This window comes from Stegostoma tigrinum, chromosome 9 (genome assembly GCF_030684315.1).
Source record: "Stegostoma tigrinum isolate sSteTig4 chromosome 9, sSteTig4.hap1, whole genome shotgun sequence".
In the NCBI taxonomy this organism is placed as follows: domain Eukaryota; kingdom Metazoa; phylum Chordata; class Chondrichthyes; order Orectolobiformes; family Stegostomatidae; genus Stegostoma; species Stegostoma tigrinum.
Genome location: NC_081362.1, coordinates 7,849,552 through 7,869,001, shown reverse-complemented (window position 1 = coordinate 7,869,001; position 19,450 = coordinate 7,849,552). Strand labels below are relative to the sequence as shown.

Below are 19,450 nucleotides of genomic sequence, written 5' to 3'. Positions count from 1 at the left end.
TGCTTAAGTTTCCTCCTACAGGCCAGATGGATTAGCCATGCTAATTTGTGTGTAGTGTTCAGGGATTTGTAAATTAGGGAGATTGGTCTGGGTGGGATGCCCTGAGGGACAGTGTGGACTTGTTGGATCAAATCGCCTTTTATCTTACAGTAGGTACTCTATGAAACCAAGATCATCTGGTCATTATCACATTGTTGATTGTGGGAGATTGCTGTGTGCAAACCAGTTGCTATGTTCCCTATTTTGCAACAGTGACTATACTTCAAAAAAGCACTTAATGAACTGTGAAGTACTTTGTGGGGGCATCCTGAGATTGAGAAATGTGGTACATAAATGCAATTCTTTATCTTATAGAGAGGATATTGGGGTACAGATAGGACACATATCGTTTCACTAGGTTGACAGCAGAAATGGAAGGTTATGGCTGTGCAGAGCGAAGAAAAGGGATCAAACAGAAGCTTTTAAGACTGAAAGAATATCGATTGGTACATCATCAAATATTGTTTCCATTTCTTGTCAAGTTGGTAACAAGAGAACATACACTAAAGATTATCATTAGAATAGCACAATCAATTTCAATACACTTCTATACTCAAGAATATTATTCACAAGTAGAAGGCAAGTGGTGCTGTCTGTCTTTACACCACCAACAATCAATAGATTTCAATGGGAAATCAGAAGACTGAATGACATACTGCATAATCACAGCATAACTGCCACATGATAAGCATAAATGTGTATTGTCGATAAAAGACATTCTGTCATAGCTTTTCATTCTGCAGTCATCAGGGCATTGTCGAGAATATCAATATTAGGGAGAACAACATTTAATACTGTATTAAAAGAAAGTGGTAACTACTTTTCAAGTTGGCAATGCCTTGACGGATAGGAGTTAATCTGCCTGGTTTAAATTTAAACAAGCATGGCAGTTAACTGGAGGTCATCTTCCAATTGGTACATATTTGATGGCGATGCTTCTATTAGACACTTGGCAATCAATCAGCAAAGGTAGACTATGGCCAAGTGGTATTAAGACTGGACTATTCATCCAGAGATTCAAGAAATGTTCTGGGGACACGGGTTTGAATCCTACTGCAGCAGACAGTAGAATTTGAATTGAATAATAATCTGGAAACAACAGTCTAACAATGAGCATGAATCCATTGTTGATTATTGGAAATATCTGTCTGGTTCACTAATGTTCTTTAGGGAAGGTAACTGCCATCCTTACCTGGTCTGGCCTACATGTGACTCCAGACCCACAGCAATGTGATTGACCCTTTGCTGCCTTCAGGGTAATTAGGGATGGGCAATAAATGCTGGCCAGTGGCAGCCATATCCTGTGGACTTATTTTTAAAAAGCTCTGTCTATAGAATACAAAACGTGATTCCTTTTATACTCGTGAATGGCCTCGTGAGTGCAAAATGAAAAGACTTTAACAAAATGTACCCTTTTTAGCAATACTGAAGTTCTGTATTACAAAACAGCTTCAAGCATAAATGTAGGATGATTAGAAAATAAAGTAAAATTACTGAACTCTCATTATAAAAACAGAACATAAAATGCATACCATTTTGATTCCACTTTAAGCACCTTATGGTCGAGAGTCAATTTGAGCTCAATCTGAGATTCCTTTGTGAAATAGGCTGTAATTTACATACATTTTAATGTCATTTATCTTAGAGTTTGAATTTTGAATGAATGGCATGTCTGTGGGCGTGAAAGATTTTCGTAATTAATTTACAAGTATTCTTGTAGTTATGGTGATGTTTTTAAACACACTGCATAAGAGAGGCTTCCTGGAAAATAAAAAAAAGGTGTTTTGTTTTCTTTGAGAGAGTTTTAAAGGCAAACAAACTGTGTAGTGTTGGAAGGTTACAAAAGTTTTGTTTTTGGTCAGGGAAATAATTATAGCTTAGAATTCTTTTTAGTTTCATGTTTACAGAGGTTTTGGCTAAGATTCAAAGTGTAAGACAGTGGCTCCTGAAGGGCTGAGACAATTTAGAACACTTAGAAAATAGGTTATTGCAGTGTAAGGGGTTTAGTTTGAAAATTCCAGACCTGAAGTGATTGGTTTAAACCCTGAAGGCGCTACTTGAAGCTGTCAAAGTCTAAGCTTAGAGATAATGGGAACTGCAGATGCTGGAGAATTCCAAGATAATAAAATTTGAGGCTGGATGAACACAGCAGGCCAAGCAGCATCTCAGGAGCACAAAAGCTGATGTTTCGGGCCTAGACCCTTCATCAGAGAGGGGGATGGGGAGAGGGAACTGGAATAAATAGGGAGAGAGGGGGAGGCGGACCGAAGATGGAGAGTAAAGAAGATAGGTGGAAAGAGTATAGGTGGGGAGGTAGGGAGGGGATAGGTCAGTCCAGGGAAGACGGACAGGTCAAGGAGGTGGGATGAGGTTAGTAGGTAGCTGGGGGTGCGGCTTGGGGTGGGAGGAAGGGATGGGTGAGAGGAAGAACCGGTTAGGGAGGCAGAGACAGGTTGGACTGGTTTTGGGATGCAGTGGGTGGGGGGGAAGAGCTGGGCTGGTTGCGTGGTGCTGTGGGGGGAGGGGACAAACTGGGCTGGTTTAGGGATGCAGTAGGGGAAGGGGAGATTTTGAAACTGGTGAAGTCCACATTGATACCATATGGCTGCAGGGTTCCCAGGTGGAATATGAGTTGCTGTTCCTGCAACCTTCGGGTGGCATCATTGTGGCAGTGCAGGAGGCCCATGATGGACATGTCATCTAGAGAATGGGAGGGGGAGTGGAAATGGTTTGCGACTGGGAGGTGCAGTTGTTTGTTGCGAACTGAGCGGAGGTGTTCTGCAAAGCGGTCCCCAAGCCTCCGCTTGGTTTCCCCAATGTAGAGGAAGCCGTACCGGGTACAGTGGATGCAGTATACCACATTGGCAGATGTGCAGGTGAACCTCTGCTTAATGTGGAATGTCATCTTGGGGCATGGGATAGGGGTGAGGGAGGAGGTGTGGGGACAAGTGTAGCATTTCCTGCGGTTGCAGGGGAAGGTGCCGGGTGTGGTGGGGTTGGAGGGCAGTGTGGAGAAAACAAGGGAGTCACGGAGAGAGTGGTCTCTCCGGAAAGCAGACAGGGGAGGGGATGGAAAAATGTCTTGGGTGGTGGGGTCGGATTGTAAATGGCGGAAGTGTTGGTGGATGATGCGTTGTATCCGGAGGTTGGTAGGGTGGTGAGTGAGAACGAGGGGGATCCTCTTAGGGCGGTTGTGGCGGGGGCGGGGTGTGAGGGATGTGTTGCGGGAAATACGGGAGACGCGGTCAAGGGCGTTCTCGATCACTGTGGGGGGAAAGTTGCAGTCCTTAAAGAACTTGGACATCTGGGATGTGCGGGAGTGGAATGTCTTATCGTGGGAGCAGATGCGGCGGAGGCGGAGGAATTGGGAATAGGGGATGGAATTTTTGCAGGAGGGTGGGTGGGAGGAGGTGTATTCTAGGTAGCTGTGGGAGTCGGTGGGCTTGAAATGGACATCAGTTACAAGCTGGTTGCCTGAGATGGAGACTGAGAGGTCCAGGAAGGTGAGGGATGTGCTGGAGATGGCCCAGGTGAACTGAAGGTTGGGGTGGAAGGTGTTGGTGAAGTGGATGAACTGTTCGAGCTCCTCTGGGGAGCAAGAGGCGGCGCCGATACAGTCATCAATGTACCGGAGGAAGAGGTGGGTTTGGGCCCTGTGTAGGTGCGGAAGAGGGACTGTTCCACGTAACCTACAAAGAGACACGCATAGCTGGGGCCCATGCGGGTGCCCGTGGCCACCCCCTTAGTCTGTAGGAAGTGGGAGGAGTCAAAAGAGAAGTTGTTGAGTGTGAGGACGAGTTCAGCTAGGCGGATGAGAGTGTCGGTGGAGGGGGACTGGTCGGGCCTGCGGGACAGGAAGAAGCGGAGGGCCTTGAGGCCATCTCCATGCGGAATGCAGGTGTACAGGGACTGGACGTCCATGGTGAATATGAGGTGTTGGGGGCCAGGGAATTGGAAGTCCTGGAGGAGGTGGAGGGCGTGGGTGGTGTCATGGACGTAGTTGGGGAGTTCCTGGACCAAAGGGGAGAAAATGGAGTCCAGATAGGTGGAGATGAGTTCGGTGGGGCAGGAGCAGGCTGAGACAATGGGTCGACCAGGGCAGGCAGGTTAGTGGATTTTGGGAAGGAGATAGAAACGGGCCGTGCGGGCTTGGGGAACAATGAGGTTGGAGGCTGTGGGTGGGAGGTCCCCTGAGGTGATGAGGTCGTGAATGGTGTTGGAGATGATGGTTTGGTGCTCGGGTGTGGGGTCATGATCGAGGAGGCGGTAGGAGGTGGTGTCGGAGAGTTGGCGTCTGGCCTCGGCGATGTAGAGGTCAGTGCGCCAAACTACCACTGCGCCACCCTTGTCTGCGGGTTTGATGGTGAGGTTGGGGTTGGAGCGGAGGGAGCGGAGGGCTGCCCGTTCTGCGGGGGAGAGTTTGGAGTGGGTGAGAGGGGTGGAGAGGTTGAGGCGGTTAATGTCTCGACGGCAGTTGGAGATGAAGAGGTCGAGGGAGGGTAGGAGGCCTGGGGTATTTCCCGTATTTCCCGCAACACATCCCTCACACCCCGCCCCCGCCACAACCGCCCTAAGAGGATCCCCCTCGTTCTCACACACCACCCTACCAACCTCCGGATACAACGCATCATCTTCCAACACTTCCGCCATTTACAATCCGACCCCACCACCCAAGACATTTTTCCATCCCCTCCCCTGTCTGCTTTCCGGAGAGACCACTCTCTCCGTGACTCCCTTGTTTGCTCCACACTGCCCTCCAACCCCACCACACCCGGCACCTTCCCCTGCAACCGCAGGAAATGCTACACTTGTCCCCACACCTCCTCCCTCACCCCTATCCCAGGCCCCAAGATGACATTCCACATTAAGCAGAGGTTCACCTGCACATCTGCCAATGTGGTATACTGCATCCACTGTACCCGGTACGGCTTCCTCTACATTGGGGATACCAAGCGGAGGCTTGGGGACCGCTTTGCAGAACACCTCCGCTCAGTTCGCAACAAACAACTGCACCTCCCAGTCGCAAACCATTTCCACTCCCCCTCCCATTCTCTAGATGACATGTCCATCATGGGCCTCCTGCACTGCCACAATGATGCCACCCGAAGGTTTCAGGAACAGCAACTCATATTCCGCCTGGGAACCCTGCAGCCCAATGGTATCAATGTGGACTTCACCAGTTTCAAAATCTCCCCTTCCCCTACTGCATCCCTAAACCAGCCCAGTTTGTCCCCTGCCCCCACTGCACCACACAACCAGCCCAGCTCTTCCCCCCCACCCACTGCATCCCAAAACCAGTCCAACCTGTCTCTGCCTCCCTAACCTGTTCTTCCTCTCACCCATCCCTTCCTCCCACCCCAAGCCGCACCCCCAGCTACCTACTAACCTCATCCCACCTCCTTGACCTGTCCGTCTTCCCTGGACTGACCTATCCCCTCCCTACCTCCCCACCTATACTCTCTCCACCTATCTTCTTTACTCTCCATCTTCGGTCCGCCTCCCCCTCTCTCCCTATTTATTCCAGTTCCCTCTCCCCATCCCCCTCTCTGATGAAGGGTCTAGGCCCGAAACATCAGCTTTTGTGCTCCTGAGATGCTGCTTGGCCTGCTGTGTTCATCCAGCCTCACATTTTATTATCTTTAAAGTCTAAGCTTATTTGCATGAAAACTCAAAGAAGTTATCAGCTTCAAGGACTGGAAATTGAAGCACTAAGTTAAACCATAAAGATGTGATATGGAAGGGAATTCTCTCTGGTGTGAGTATTGTAAAGGTGTGTTGTTAGGATTAATGAGACTATATTTTACTCTGTGCTTTGACATTTTCAAAACTTGTGTTATATGTAAGTAGTTTGGTCATTCTATTTTATCTTCATTTCTATTATTTTTTGGTTTTATTGATAATAATGAAATTGCAGCATTGTGTGTTTGCGTTTCAGTGAAAGGCCACCTTGTTCAAAGCACGAAGGTAAAACGTGATCTATCAGCCAGATTTCAGTCTAGGATCTGAATTATCTAATGATAACATCAGCTAGGATCGTAACACGTTTTCTATTTTCACCACTCATCTCACAGAAACATTACCCACCCAGTTCTATGCACCACAATCTCCACACATTTGAAATCTTGTTCTTTATGTATCATGCAGTTCAGTGGGGTTCATTTGTGGTAGGTCTAGTATCTCACCAGGACCCTTGGCATATCTTCATAGCCTACAGACTCATAACACCCTCAATATTGTGACCTTCAGACTTTGCAATGCTGGTGAGGAAGTATTTCCACCAGCAATATAAGCTGGAAAATTGTGAACAGAGCTTCATCACTCTCTGTCCATCAAGCAAGTTTTATACTGATGGCCTGAAGGTGACAAATGAGGAACTAAGAGGCCAAAATTCCATGGGTGATTCTTCAACTGATCCGCTATAACACTGACAGGGAAACCACAAAACAAACCACTGTACAAGCAATAAGTTTGTAGAAGCAATAAGTTTGTAGATAGAAAACTAAAACCTTAACATATCTGCAGATTTGAAGATGGGGCTAAAAATTTTGGCGGGAGACCGCCTCTGCATATAAGGGGTAGCTATGTAGGAAGAGAGCCTCATCCTGGGATAGACATATTGATCTTAGGAAGCTGGAAGAGAGGCTATTTCTGATTCTGGATGTCAGGCCGAACTGGGTTAGTATAAGGGAACGGGGGTTAAGAGAAATATTTACCTCTACCAAGCAAAAGCTCTTGTCTCCATCTTGTTTTCACCAAAAAAATGAACTGGTGCAAAGTTAACACTGAAGCACAGGCAGGATTTGAAGTATGTAGCCTTTAATAACATTGAAATAATCAAAAACAATCAGTGGGAGACAATGGTCTTGTGGCATTATCGTAGACTATTAATCCAGAGACCTTGGTAATGATCTGGGGACACTGGTTTAAATCCTGCACAGCAGACAGTGGAATTTGGATTCAATTCAAAATCTGGAATTAAGAGTCTAAGGATGAACATGAAACACGGCTGTTCATTGCCCGGGGCAAAAATAACATCTGGTTCACTCAAGTCCTTCAGGGAAGAAAATCCGTCATCTTTAGCTGGTCTGGTTGACATGTGACTCCAGACCCATAGCAATGTGGTTGACTCTTCACTGCCCTCTTGGCAATTAAGAATGGGCAATAAATACTGGCCTAACCAATAATGCCCACATCTTGTGAATGAATAGTGAAAAAAAAATTTAAAATGATGTCCCAGCTTTGTTAAAATTGGGAACAAGTGAGTTTTGAGAAGATTTGTAGCTCAGGTTGAGTTTCTGGATGTGAGTTTGCTCACATCCAGCTCAGCGAGCAAACTCACATCCAGACTGGGAGCAAGTGATATGGAGACAGATTTGAGCTTTATTTTATACTTTCACACCTCATCTGACACAAAAATTATTCTGGGTGTTGCAATACTCCCACTGGTATGGACCAAAATGACATCTTACCTTTTGCCTTCACATTATTTTTAGGAACTTGCTAGATTGACACACTTGTTGCTCAGTAAACTTACAGTGGAAAGTGATGCTTGTTAAGTAGCTGCTTAACAACATGATAATTGTCAATGCAATGCTAATCAGTGTTGTAACATGGATAGACCATGCTGGAGAAACTCAGCATGTACTCATATTTCCAGTGTGCACTTTCTAGTTCGAGTCTCCCCTACAAGGGGAAGCATCTTCATGGTAACCACCAATCCTATCTCCTCAGGATCTGACATGTTTCAGTAAGATCACCTCTCATTCTTCCAAACACCAGTGGATAAAGGTTCAAGATAACAAAGTGTGGAGCTGGATGAACACAGGCCGTTCATCAGAGAGGGGGATGGGGAGAGGGTTCTGAAATAAATCTCCCCCTCTCCCACTGCATCCCAAAACCAGCACAGCTCGTCCCCTCCCCCCACTGCATCACAAAACCAGCCCAGCTTGTCCCTGCCTCCCTAATCTGTTCTTCCTCTCACCTATCCCCTCCTCCCACCTCAAGCTGCACCTCCATTTCCCACCTACTAACCTCATCCCACCTCCATGACCTGTCCGTCCTGCCCGGACTGACGTATCCCCTCCCCATCTCCCCACCTATACTCTCCTCTCCACCTATCTTCTCCTCTATCCATCTTCGGTCTGCCTCCCCCTCTCTCCCTATTTATTTCAGAACCCTCTCCCCATCCCCCTCTCTGATGAAGGGTCGAGGCCTGAAACGTCAGCTTTTGTGCTCCTGAGATGCTGCTTGGCCTGCTGTGTTCATCCGGCCTCACAATTTGTTATATTGAATTCTCCAGCATCTGCAGCTCCTATTATCTCTAGATAAAGGTTCAACCTGTTCAAGCCATTCATCTGTATTCATTTGTCCAAACTCAACTGCACCTTTGTGTTTACATGTCTGGAGTCAGACTTGAACCCCAAGTGTTCCAATGGAGATGGAAGAGCCACTACGGCACAAGCAGTAAGAGAAACAAAATGATCCTAACTAGGAATGAATGGGGTACAAATTTAGTTTACATAAAATCCTCTATCTTGCTGGGGAGACCAAAAATAAATTTGTGGATTCCATAAGCTTCCGTTAGGAAGCCTCCTATCTGAAGTTGTTACTTCAGAAGTAGCAACACGCCATTCAGTATAATCAGGAGGGATGAATATATGGCTAATTCCAGACCTTCAGTAAGTATAAGTATGCTTGTGCAGTGCTTTCGTATAAGTAATATAGCTGACAACATGGCTGTACAGTAGAGATAATAACTAAAATGTTATCAATGAGTATTTCAGAAGGGAGCATTTCAAAGCCGCACCTGAGAACCAGTTTGCAGTGCAGAATGATGCCAACAGCATGGGTTCAATTGCTGCACCAGCTGAGACTATGATGAAGGCCCATCTTCTCAACCTCTCCTTTAGTGCTGGAAGGTGGGATTGCTGTAGATTGAGTATAACTTTGATGGTTGGGACTTGATGAACAGAAAGGCCTCTTCTGAAATATATGATTCAATTATTCCCTTTGCATTGACGCCTGAGGTGACCCTTAGCTTAAACTGACCTCCAGTCCTCTCGCCCTTCCTCTCTTTTCCTCTCTCTCTATTGAGTGAGTGGGACTACGGTGAATTGATTTTTTTCAGCCATGTACAATACACATACACTGAAGATCCACCTCAGGAGGTTTGCTGCCAGACAAATATTATGTTTCAAGATAACCTGCAGGTTTGGTCCAATCAGGTGTAATATACACACACAAAGATATACACATGCAGATATTCATTCCCCAGGCTGATCATTATCCACTCCCTTGTCTGTCCAACCATGCATCCCTCTCTTTGGGCTCCACCCCCACCTATCATTTACTTTTTACCGCCTTTCCACCCTATCTTCTGCATCAAAAACAAAACTTTCCTAGCTACCATCAATTCTGAGGAAGGGTCACTGAACCTGAAACGTTATCTCTGATTTCTCTCCACAGATGCTTTCAGATCTGCTGAGCTTTTCCTGTAATTTCCTTTTTTTTATGATTTCTGACATCCACAGTTTGTTTGTTTTTATAGATATACATAGGTAAATGTGTGTGATACAGATATAGCACCTAATTATGTAAACTGCAAGATATATGCACACAGATATGTATATGTAAACATATATGTGTGATATATAGCACCCGATTATATATTCTGTGGGGTATACATACAGATAGGTATATATAAACATGTGTGTCTGTTATATATAACTTGCACCTAATTATACATAACTGTAACATATACACATAGATATATATGATATATAAACATATATATGCTTTATATATATAAAAATACCTAATTATGTATACGGCAACATATACACACAGATATATAAATGTACATTCAAACATATATATGTGTGTGAAATATACATATTGGACCTAATTGGGCCAGAACCTGCGGCTTATATTTTAATAAATATTGTGCTTTAACAGCAGTAAAGCGTATGAGTCGCCACACTTTACCTTTGCCGTTCTTGTCCACAATGGACATGTTTGCGTTGGCGTCAGCCAGTACCTCCAGGACGGTTTCGTGGCCGGCTTCAGCAGCGATCATCGCGGCGGTGCGGCCGTCCTTATCCACCACGTTCGGCTCAGCACCCAGCGACAGCAGCAGCTTACAAATCTCCACATCGTTGGCCAGCGCGGCCAAGTGCAGGGCGTATTCCCCTTGGCCGGGCTCGCTCAGATTCACCAAGTGCGGCACCCCCAGCGTCAACAGCTTCTCGATCTCGGCTTTGTCCCGCTGCCGGACGTACTGGATAAGTTTGTAAACCTGCAGGATCTGCAGGCGTCCTTCTGCAATGTTTGTCATCTCGCCATTGCAACGTTAAACTTCCCTCCTGGCCACAAACTGCAACTCAGATGAAACATTGAGCGGTTACAATGAAACTATATCCCTCTCCACCAACCCGTCAAAAAACACTTGTTTCGTTTGCGTGTTAACTTGCCACATTGACGCTAAATACTTTGTTACATTGAGTTTAAATAACGTGCCAAATTGTCTCTAAATAACTCTAAATAAATGCTTTCACCTCCGCTCAGGGAGAATTTACCCTAATTTCGATTGTTTCAACTGTCGTTAGAATGCAACTTACCCGGTCGGCAGGGAAACTCTCCACTGAGAGAGACGTTGGTGGAAACTGTGGATTGAATCACTTACTGATGCCCCGCAGTTGTCAGGTTGTGGGGGTGCAGGTCCGGAATCCTAAAAGGGGCGCAATCATTGGGAATATGCCCCCGGACCTGCCGCACCGAGCAATAGACGGCAGTGAAGAGCCACAATAGAATGAAAGGGCTTTGGAAGCAAAGCAACATCTGCTCCCATAGCAACAGAACGCGGTCGCATTGCAAAGAATGCCGACTCACTAGGAAATGGAAAAGGGGCTTCTCCCGGGAACAGGGGAGGAGTATTCAGAGGATTCAGCAACTCTAGCCAGGATAGTAGCTGCTGCTAGAGATTTATTTGCCTTAGCAGTCAGTAACTCAGAGACTGAAGTACCATTGCTTGAAGGCTCTTCGTGCCCCTACCTCTGAGGCTGAAGACCCTGGTTATGTCCCACCTGTTCTGGCGTTGTAGTGGTAGTGTCCTTACCTCTGAGCCTGAAGGCCCGGGTTAATGTCCCAACTGTTCTGGGGCTCTTGTGGTAGTGTCAGGAGTCATAGAGTCATACAGCTCAGACACAGACCCTTTGGTCAGACCAGTCCACACCGACCGTAATCTCAACCTAAACTAGCCATACCTGCCTGCACTTGGCCCATATCCTCTCAAAAATTTCATATACATGTACTTATACACTCAGTCAACATCCACCACTTCCTCAAGAATTTCATTCCACAGACCAACCACTGTGTAAAAAAAAATGCCCCTTACGTCTTTTTAAAATCATATTCTTCTCACCTTAAAAATGTGACCCCCTAGTCTTGAAATCCCCCATCCTGGGGGAAAAGAAACTTGCCTTTTATCTGGGTTCAAGTCCTACATACTCCAGGGCTGTGCAATGACAACAGGCATAGGTGGATGGGTTAGTAAGTTTGCAGATGACATTAAAGTCGGCGGAGTGGTAGACAGTGTGGAAGAATGTTGCAGGTTGCAGGGAGACTTGGATAAACGGCAGAATTGGGCTGAAAGGTGGCAAATGGAGTTTAATGCGGATAAATGAGAGGTGATTGACTTTGAGAAGAATAATAGGAAGGCAGAATACTGGTCAATGGGAAGATTCTTGGTAGTACGGACGTACAGAGGGATCTTGGTGTCCATGTACATAGATCCCTGAAAGTTGCCACCCAGGTTAATAGTGCTGTTAAGAAGGCTTACGGTGTGTTAGGTTTTATTGATAGAGGGATTGAGTTCTGGAGCCGTGATGTCATGCTGCAACTGTACAAAACGCTAGTGCAGCCTCACTTGGAATATTGTGTACAGTTCTGGTCGCCCCATTACAGGAAGGATGTGGAAGCATTGGAAAAGGTGGGATAGTGTAGGGGGATGGGCTTAGATTAGCTCACAGGTCAGTGCAACATCGAGGGCCGAAGGCCCTGTTCTGCGCTGTTTGTTCTATGTTCTATGTTCTATGACAGATCATTCCATAAAGTACAAAGTCAGCAAGAATGTGGAGTCAGTGAGACAGGAAGTGGAAGTTCATTTGGAGGTGGGAATGAGAACTCCCTGGCCCTTTCTTGGCCTCTGTGTGCTCTTGTGACAGGCAGTGAATGATCAAGCCAATTGCATGCAGCTTGGTGCAGTTGCATGCTAACTATAGCTCAGTCAGCAAGCAGCACACTCACCTGTGGCTCACAGATCTTTCAAAAAAATTTGTTCAGGGATAATGGTTTCTCTGATTGAACCAGCATTTATTGCCTGTCCTGAAATGCCTTTGAGAAAGTGATGATGAGCAGCCCTCTCAACCCACTGCTGTTAATTTGAGTGTAGCTATAGTTGATGGTTGACAGACAGACATTAGGGAGTCAGGAGGTGCATTATTCACTGCATGATTCCAAGCCTTTGACCTACTTGTACAACCACTGTATTTATATGTTGTAAAAAGCATGCACTTTTATATCCTTTGTTTTCGAAACATGGACTAAGAAGGGAAAATAATGCTTTAAACCCAGGAGACAGTGCAAAAAGATGGGTGCAGTTTTTTTTAATCATGTTATTGGAGTACAGTGTAAGTTGAATGCAATGTTGCATTTTCCTGGAACAGTGACAGCAAAAGTAGACACCGTGGAGCCGATGAACTGAGGGACAACTGCTTCACACCAACATTTTGATTGGATCCTGACCAGGTGACCATGGTTTGCGTGGAACGAATGCAGCAGAGAACCACTTAGCCTGCAAAGTGCAAGCAAAAACACGGCTCTCATTGTGTCTCTTTTTCCAGTGTGGAGATGCCGGAAAGTGTGTGGTTACAGCTAGCTGCCTTCCACTCACCTTTCCATGCAAATACCACGTTGAGAAAGGGAAAATCACCTTTACTGACAATTGGGGTGAATTCTCAATCTGTGAGTTAAATACTCAGCGTTAGCGTTTAAACAACCTTATGTCAACATCAAAGAATTGAAAGGAAAAGAAAAAAAAACAACATATTGAATCCTGTATTCCAGACTGGTGCAATCAAATTGTGTTTCCTTGATTCTTCTTTCTTCTTGTGCCATTAGTATCCTTGTTTTGTCTGTCTTTGAGTCTTTTTGTGAAGGAGGGAATTTAAAGTGGGTAAGAGTTTAAGTTATAAAGTTACATGCTAGCAACATATGCTTTCTTGTTGCCATTTGGTTAGAGATAACCTGTTCACACTAAACAGTCATATTCTTTTTAAGTACAAAAACCGAGTGCATGTTTTCTTTTAATGTGAAATCGTCAGTCAGGTAAATTGGGCATAATGTGGCCACTTCACCTGATGAAGGAGCAGCACTTCGAAAGCTTGTGATTTCAAGCAAACCTGTTGGACTATAACCTGGTGTCATGTGACTTCTGACTAGGTAAATTGGGACGTCGGATAGTTTGACTGAGTGTTTCCATCATTTTGATATCTCTGGGAATATTGAGTCTTCATTTCCAGTGCACTAACTAAGGTTGGATGTGGTAGGACTGCAGCAGTTATGTCTGATCAGTTGGTTATGGAATTCCTTAAACCTGTCAATCATTTGCTGCTTATGCTGTTTGGCATGTAAGTATTTCTGGGTCCACTGTCATTTATATAAACGATTTGGATGAAAATTTAGGAGGCATACTTAATAAGCTTGTGGATAACACCAAAACTGGTGGTATAGTTGACAGTTAAGAAAGTTATCTAAGATTACAACGGGACTTTGATTATTTGGGATGATTAGTTGAGGAGTGGCAGATGGAGTTTAATTTGTATAAATGTGAAGTATTGAATTTTGGTAAAGAAAATCAAGGCAGGGCTTATATAGTTAATGATAGGCTCCGGGGTAGTGCTGTTGAACAGAGAGACCTTGGAATTCAGGTACATAGTTCTTTGAAGGTTGTGTCACAGGAGATAGGGTAGTTAAGAAGTGATTAGCACAATTGCCTTCATTGCTCACACCATTAAGTACAAGATTGGAACGTCATGTTGAGGTTGTACAGGATGTTGGCGAGGCCACTTTTGGGATACTGTGTAGAGTTCTGGGTACTCTGGCATTGGAAGGATATTATTAAATTGGAGAGGGTTCAGAATAGATTTACCAGGATGTTGCTGGAACTGAAAGGTTTTTATTATCGGGAGAGGCTGGGCAGGCTGGGACATTTTTTCACTGGAGTGTAAGAGGCTGAAGGGTGACCTCATAGATGTTTATAAAATCATGAGGGACACAGATAAAGTGAAAACAAAGGTCTTTTCCCCAGGGCTAGGAGAGTTCAAAATTAGGAGACATATTTTTAAAGTGAGAGGAGAATGATTTAAAAAGGATCTGAGGACCATTTCTTAAAAATATACACAGAGAATGATCCTTGAACTGCTGAGGAATTGGTTGGTGCAGGAGCAGGGCAGTGTGCCAGGAGCAGCACCAGTAGTAACATTTAAAAGACATTTCGACAGGTACATAAATAAGAAAGGTTTAGAGGGATATGGGCCAAATGTGGGCAAGTGGGATTAGATTAGTTTGGGAAACTTGGTTGGCATGGACACATTTGACTGAAGAGTCTGTTTATGTGCTATATGACTCTATGACTCCTAAGGTATAGCATCATCACTTTGTCCCTTAATTTTTAGGTATGCCTGGTGCTGCTCCTGGCATGCTCTCCTGCACTCTTCATTGAACCAGAGGTGATGCTCAGACTTGATGGTGGCTTGGGGGATTTGCCTCATCATGAGGTTGCAGATTGTACATGAGCAAAGTTATCCTGCCGTTGAAAGTAGACAGTGCATCATGGATGCCCAGCCTTGAGTTGCCAGATCTATTTGAAATCTATCCTCTTTAGGACTGCGATCATGCTACACAACACAATAGGGAATATCTTCAGTGTGAAGATGACACTTTTGTCTCCACAAGAACTGTGCAGTTGTCACTCCTTCTGATGAATTGGATAGGTTCATCTGTGACAGGCCGATCTGTTTTAAGGAGCTCAAGAATTACCTTTCCCTCTTGTAGGTCTTTTACCAACTATCACGTTCCTGGTCTAGTAGCTATGACCTTTAGGATTTAGTCAGCTCAGTTAGTAGTGACACTACTAATTGACTCTTGATAGCATTGAAGTCAGGATATATTCTGTGCCCTTGCCATTCTCAGTATCCTTAAAGGATATCAGTGAATGAAAATTGAGTTCCACCATCCGCTGTAGGATTTGAACTTAGGTCCCCAATGTTTTCCCTGGGCCATGGCATTAGTGATCCTTTGATAATACCACTATGCCTTCACGTTCTTGGGCTCAAGTCACAAATAAGGTCTAGAGCACAATAATGTAGGCTGACATTCCAGTATCATACTGTGAGAGTGCTGCATTGTTGAGCATGCCTTCTTTTGAGTGACATGAATAATGGTGATCCCGAAGTGGAACATGGAGTTTCTTCGGGGTCATGTAAAAGATCTATCTGCTTATTATCATGTTGCTGCGGAAGCTTGCTGCATGTAACTTGATTCTGTACATTACAAGAATGATTACGTTTCAAGTGTTAGTCATTAGATCCTGCTTTGTGATGCTCAGAAGCCTTGGGAAGAGCTACATAAATACAAGTCTTCAACTTTTATCAGTAACATCTAGAGTCAGGCAATGTTGTGAAAGGCATTCGGGCCTGCGTTGCGTCAGAACCTCAGAATATGAGAGGGTGCAGCCACACTGTGGAGGTGGAGATGAGCAATGCTCAGGTTTAACAACAGAAAATTGTGTATTGTGGCTGAAACGTACATTCTGAACAATGATGATGCAGCAGTTGCCATAAGGTCATGTGGTGTGAGATTGCTATTTTAAACCCTTGGGATATATGTGGCAGACAGTTAATCATGTATGAACTTGTGACTAGTGGGATGAGCAAGATGAAGGATCGGTTTCTAAGTCTTCTTGTTCAATTCCTAAAAGCTGTTGGCTATTGGTTACAGTTTTGTTCTGATAGTTACATATGCTTCCATAATATAAAAGCCTAATTTGTGAGTCACATTGTAACATCCCTTAAAGAGGAACAAAATTAAGACTTTTGACCATTTTAAATAAAACTTCAGTTCCATACAACTCCCTTTAATTGCATTCCAGATAATCATGTGACTAAACAGGATCTCATAAAATATAAAACAAAATTTTTCTTTATCTTGACAGGAAAGGTAATTTGCAGTGCAAACTTATTGTTAATTTGCTTCTGTTAATTTTATGTCATATTGTTTGAATGATAAGACATTTTTAGCAGTAAATTCTTACTTAGCATAATTTGTATTGTTTAAATTAAAATACTCTGTTTTTGTTTAATGCACAAAGTAACAGAATAATGGGGAGTTGATTGAATTATAAATATCTGTGAAACATAAAGGTCAGACAATATTTAGGAGATAGTGGCAATTGCATCAAACGATTTATATTTAACATGAATAAGAACAGGGACCAATCCACGGCAAGAATACTTAACTGGGGAGGACAAATCTCATTGGGGGAGAAGGCATCTGGCTCAGAAAAGATGGAATCTAAGATTGGCAGACAAAATTATGACAGAGCAATTATACCTTTTAAGGAAGAGATGAATTAGCATGAGGAGGAAAGGTAGGCCAAAAAGTCCAGAGTTCCTTGGATGCTGAAAAAGCTACAGAGTGAAATAAAGCAGAAGAAATGTGTATGATTTATGATGAATAGTTAATATAATTGAAGATTCAGAGAGGAAGTGTAAAATCAAATTAGAGAACTAACGAGAGAGTGAGAGAAGAGACTGGTAGTGAACATAAATGGGAGTCCACAGTCTTCAATAGGCATATAAATAGCAAAAGTGTGGAAAATAAGGATTGAAGGTGATTATCATAGAATCCCTACAGTGTGGAAGCAGGCCATTCAGCTCATCATGTCCACACTGACCCTCACCCAGACTGTTTCACCCAGACCGATACCTATAACATTGCATTTCCTACGGCTGTTCCACCTGACCTGCACATCCCTGGACACTATGGGCAATTTAACACAGTCAATCCACCTAATCTCATATCCCTGGGCATTATGGGCAATTTATCATGGCCATTCTCCTAACCAGTATGCCTTTGGACTGTTGGGGGATACTGGAACACCCAGAGGAAACCTACAGGGAGATTTTGCAAACTCTACATAGACTGTCGCTCAAAGGTGGAATCAAACCCAGGTCCCTGGCACTGTGAGGCAGCAGTGCTAACCACTAAGCCACCATGCCACCCCTATAATGGAACTAAACATTGTTATAAAGTTGTTGCTTCATAGTTACATTGCTTGAAGAGTGAGTATTTAATGAATTTATTTCAAATTTTGTGGAAATATATGGGATAGTTTATGTAAAAGACGTTATTGTGGGCATTGGAGGTTTCTTTTTATCAAAGCTTCTTTGAGATCATGTTGACTAATGATACCTAGTTCCAAATTTATACATTACTATTTCAATGCCCTTGTGGTGAACTGAGGAGAATGTTCCACTGGGGGCAGTGTCACATGTGGCAGAGCTCAGGGGAAATCAGGTGTTAGCTGTAATCTGGTGTATGGGGGTAAATGTAGATGGTGATGAGGTTAAATGAACCGTGGAAATGGCAGAATGGGGATTCTGGGTTGGCTCTGGGTGAGAGCCAGCTGGCCATGGAAGTCAAAAAGGGGAAGACAGTGGTGAGTCAGGGGCAGGTGATCAGTTTAATAGTTACCCAGGAGTTAGAGCAGGTGTTATTTTCTATAACTTTTTCAGGGCAAACTTTAAGTTAAGTCTGTCAGAACCCTCTGAACTCAAACTCAGAGGGTTGAGGCTTTGTTTGAAGGGATCCAGGTGCTGGACACATGTCCAATAAAAGTTTCAATTCCAGGACAATTCTCCTAGAGCCAGATGCATTGTAATTGCAGCACTGTTCCGACGTGCCGCTCTCCTCAATGCTAACACAGTAACTGCTTTCTTATTGGAAGTTCTAGGTCATTGCGCTCATTTTGGGGAATGACACTTCATGAATGACGTGAAAGCAGAAAAAGGTTTCAGAGAGTACCTCCAGGAATGAGGAGCTTCAGTTGTGTGGATAGATTGGATACACTGGGGCTTTACTTCACGGAGAAAAGAAGTTTAAGAGGTAGATAGAGATACTTCAAAATTGTGGTACATCTGAACAGATTAGATAGGGACAAGCTATTCCCATTGGTGGAAGGATTAAAAATGAGATGATACACACTTAAGGTGATTGGCAAAAGTATTATTGGTTACATGCGGAAGAAAGTCTTCTCACAGCAAATGGTTAGGACCTGGAGGCAGAGTCTATCTTTTGAAAGAGAATTAGGTGGTTGACTGAAAAGAAAAAGATTTGCAGGGGAGAAGAATGGAACTGAGCGAGTGGTTCCTGCAGAAAGCCAGGCTGAATGACCACCTTCTGAGCTTGTTACAATTTTAATCTCTAGTAAGACTCAAAGGACATTATTTCTTCAAAAAATCAAAATAATTCAAGTCTTGTGCTGTATTCATAAAAGAAACTAAATGCACAGATGATTAGCAAACACAAGCCAATACTGATAATAGTCCGAGGAGTGGAGGAGAGATCAAGATCAGGGCAGTATTTCATTTTGTTCAGTTTTGGACCATCTGCATTTTTTCGCATAACATCCTACAACATGAGGAGAAAGTAAATTGTCAGTTTAGCACAAGGATTACAAGGAGGCCTGGTGTAAGAAGTGATAAATGTCACAGTGGTGTATTTGTAGTTGTTCTTCTAGAGACTCATTTAGACAGGCCACAGGAGATTTAACTCTGAATGAACATCTGTTTTTTTTTTACTTGAGTGAGTTCAGTGCTGTTAATGTCAACGTAGCATAATTATGTTCCATTTGGCACATGTCAATGAATCAAACTTAGTATTGATTCTGGTAAAAAGTTATACAATTCAATGCCATAACCTAATTGGTAGTGTTGTTATAGATCACAGAGTCTGAATTTGTGTTATAGTCTGCAGCTATGGTCAGTGATGGTAGAGGCTCCAACATTCTTTTTAGGACATGGCTGACCAAGAATCTCTCCCACTCTTACCACCCACTATTGGCACATGTGGGAAGATATTCAACCTTTTTGGCAACGTTATGAATGAACATTGTTTGACCATCAAGTTCCACTGTGGGACTTGAACTCACATCTTCTAGCTTCAGAAGCAGGTGATGCATTTTGGTAAGAAGGACATGAACAGACAATATAAAATGGGGAATAACATTACTTGATGGGGTGCAGAAGCAGGGGGACCTGGGTGTACATCTGCAGGGGTCACTGAAGATGGCAGG

The 19,450-nt window shown here is 43.9% G+C and overlaps 1 protein-coding gene across 2 annotated transcripts in view; it reads right to left on the bottom strand.

The window, feature by feature from the left end:
* Window positions 1-10,831, bottom strand: part of ankef1a (ankyrin repeat and EF-hand domain containing 1a) — a 56,571-nt gene extending 45,740 nt beyond the window's left edge. The window contains exons 1-2 of one of the 2 annotated variants that reach the window (XM_048535570.2): window positions 10,656-10,831; window positions 10,024-10,411 (exon numbers count right to left, since the gene is read on the bottom strand). In XM_048535570.2, coding sequence (XP_048391527.1) covers window positions 10,024-10,372 — 349 coding nt within the window. In that variant the 5' untranslated portion in view covers window positions 10,373-10,411; window positions 10,656-10,831. Of the gene's footprint in view, window positions 1-10,023 lie in introns of both variants that reach the window. The other variant, XM_059648330.1, reaches the window with a different exon arrangement.
* Between the last annotated feature and the right edge of the window lie 8,619 nt (window positions 10,832-19,450).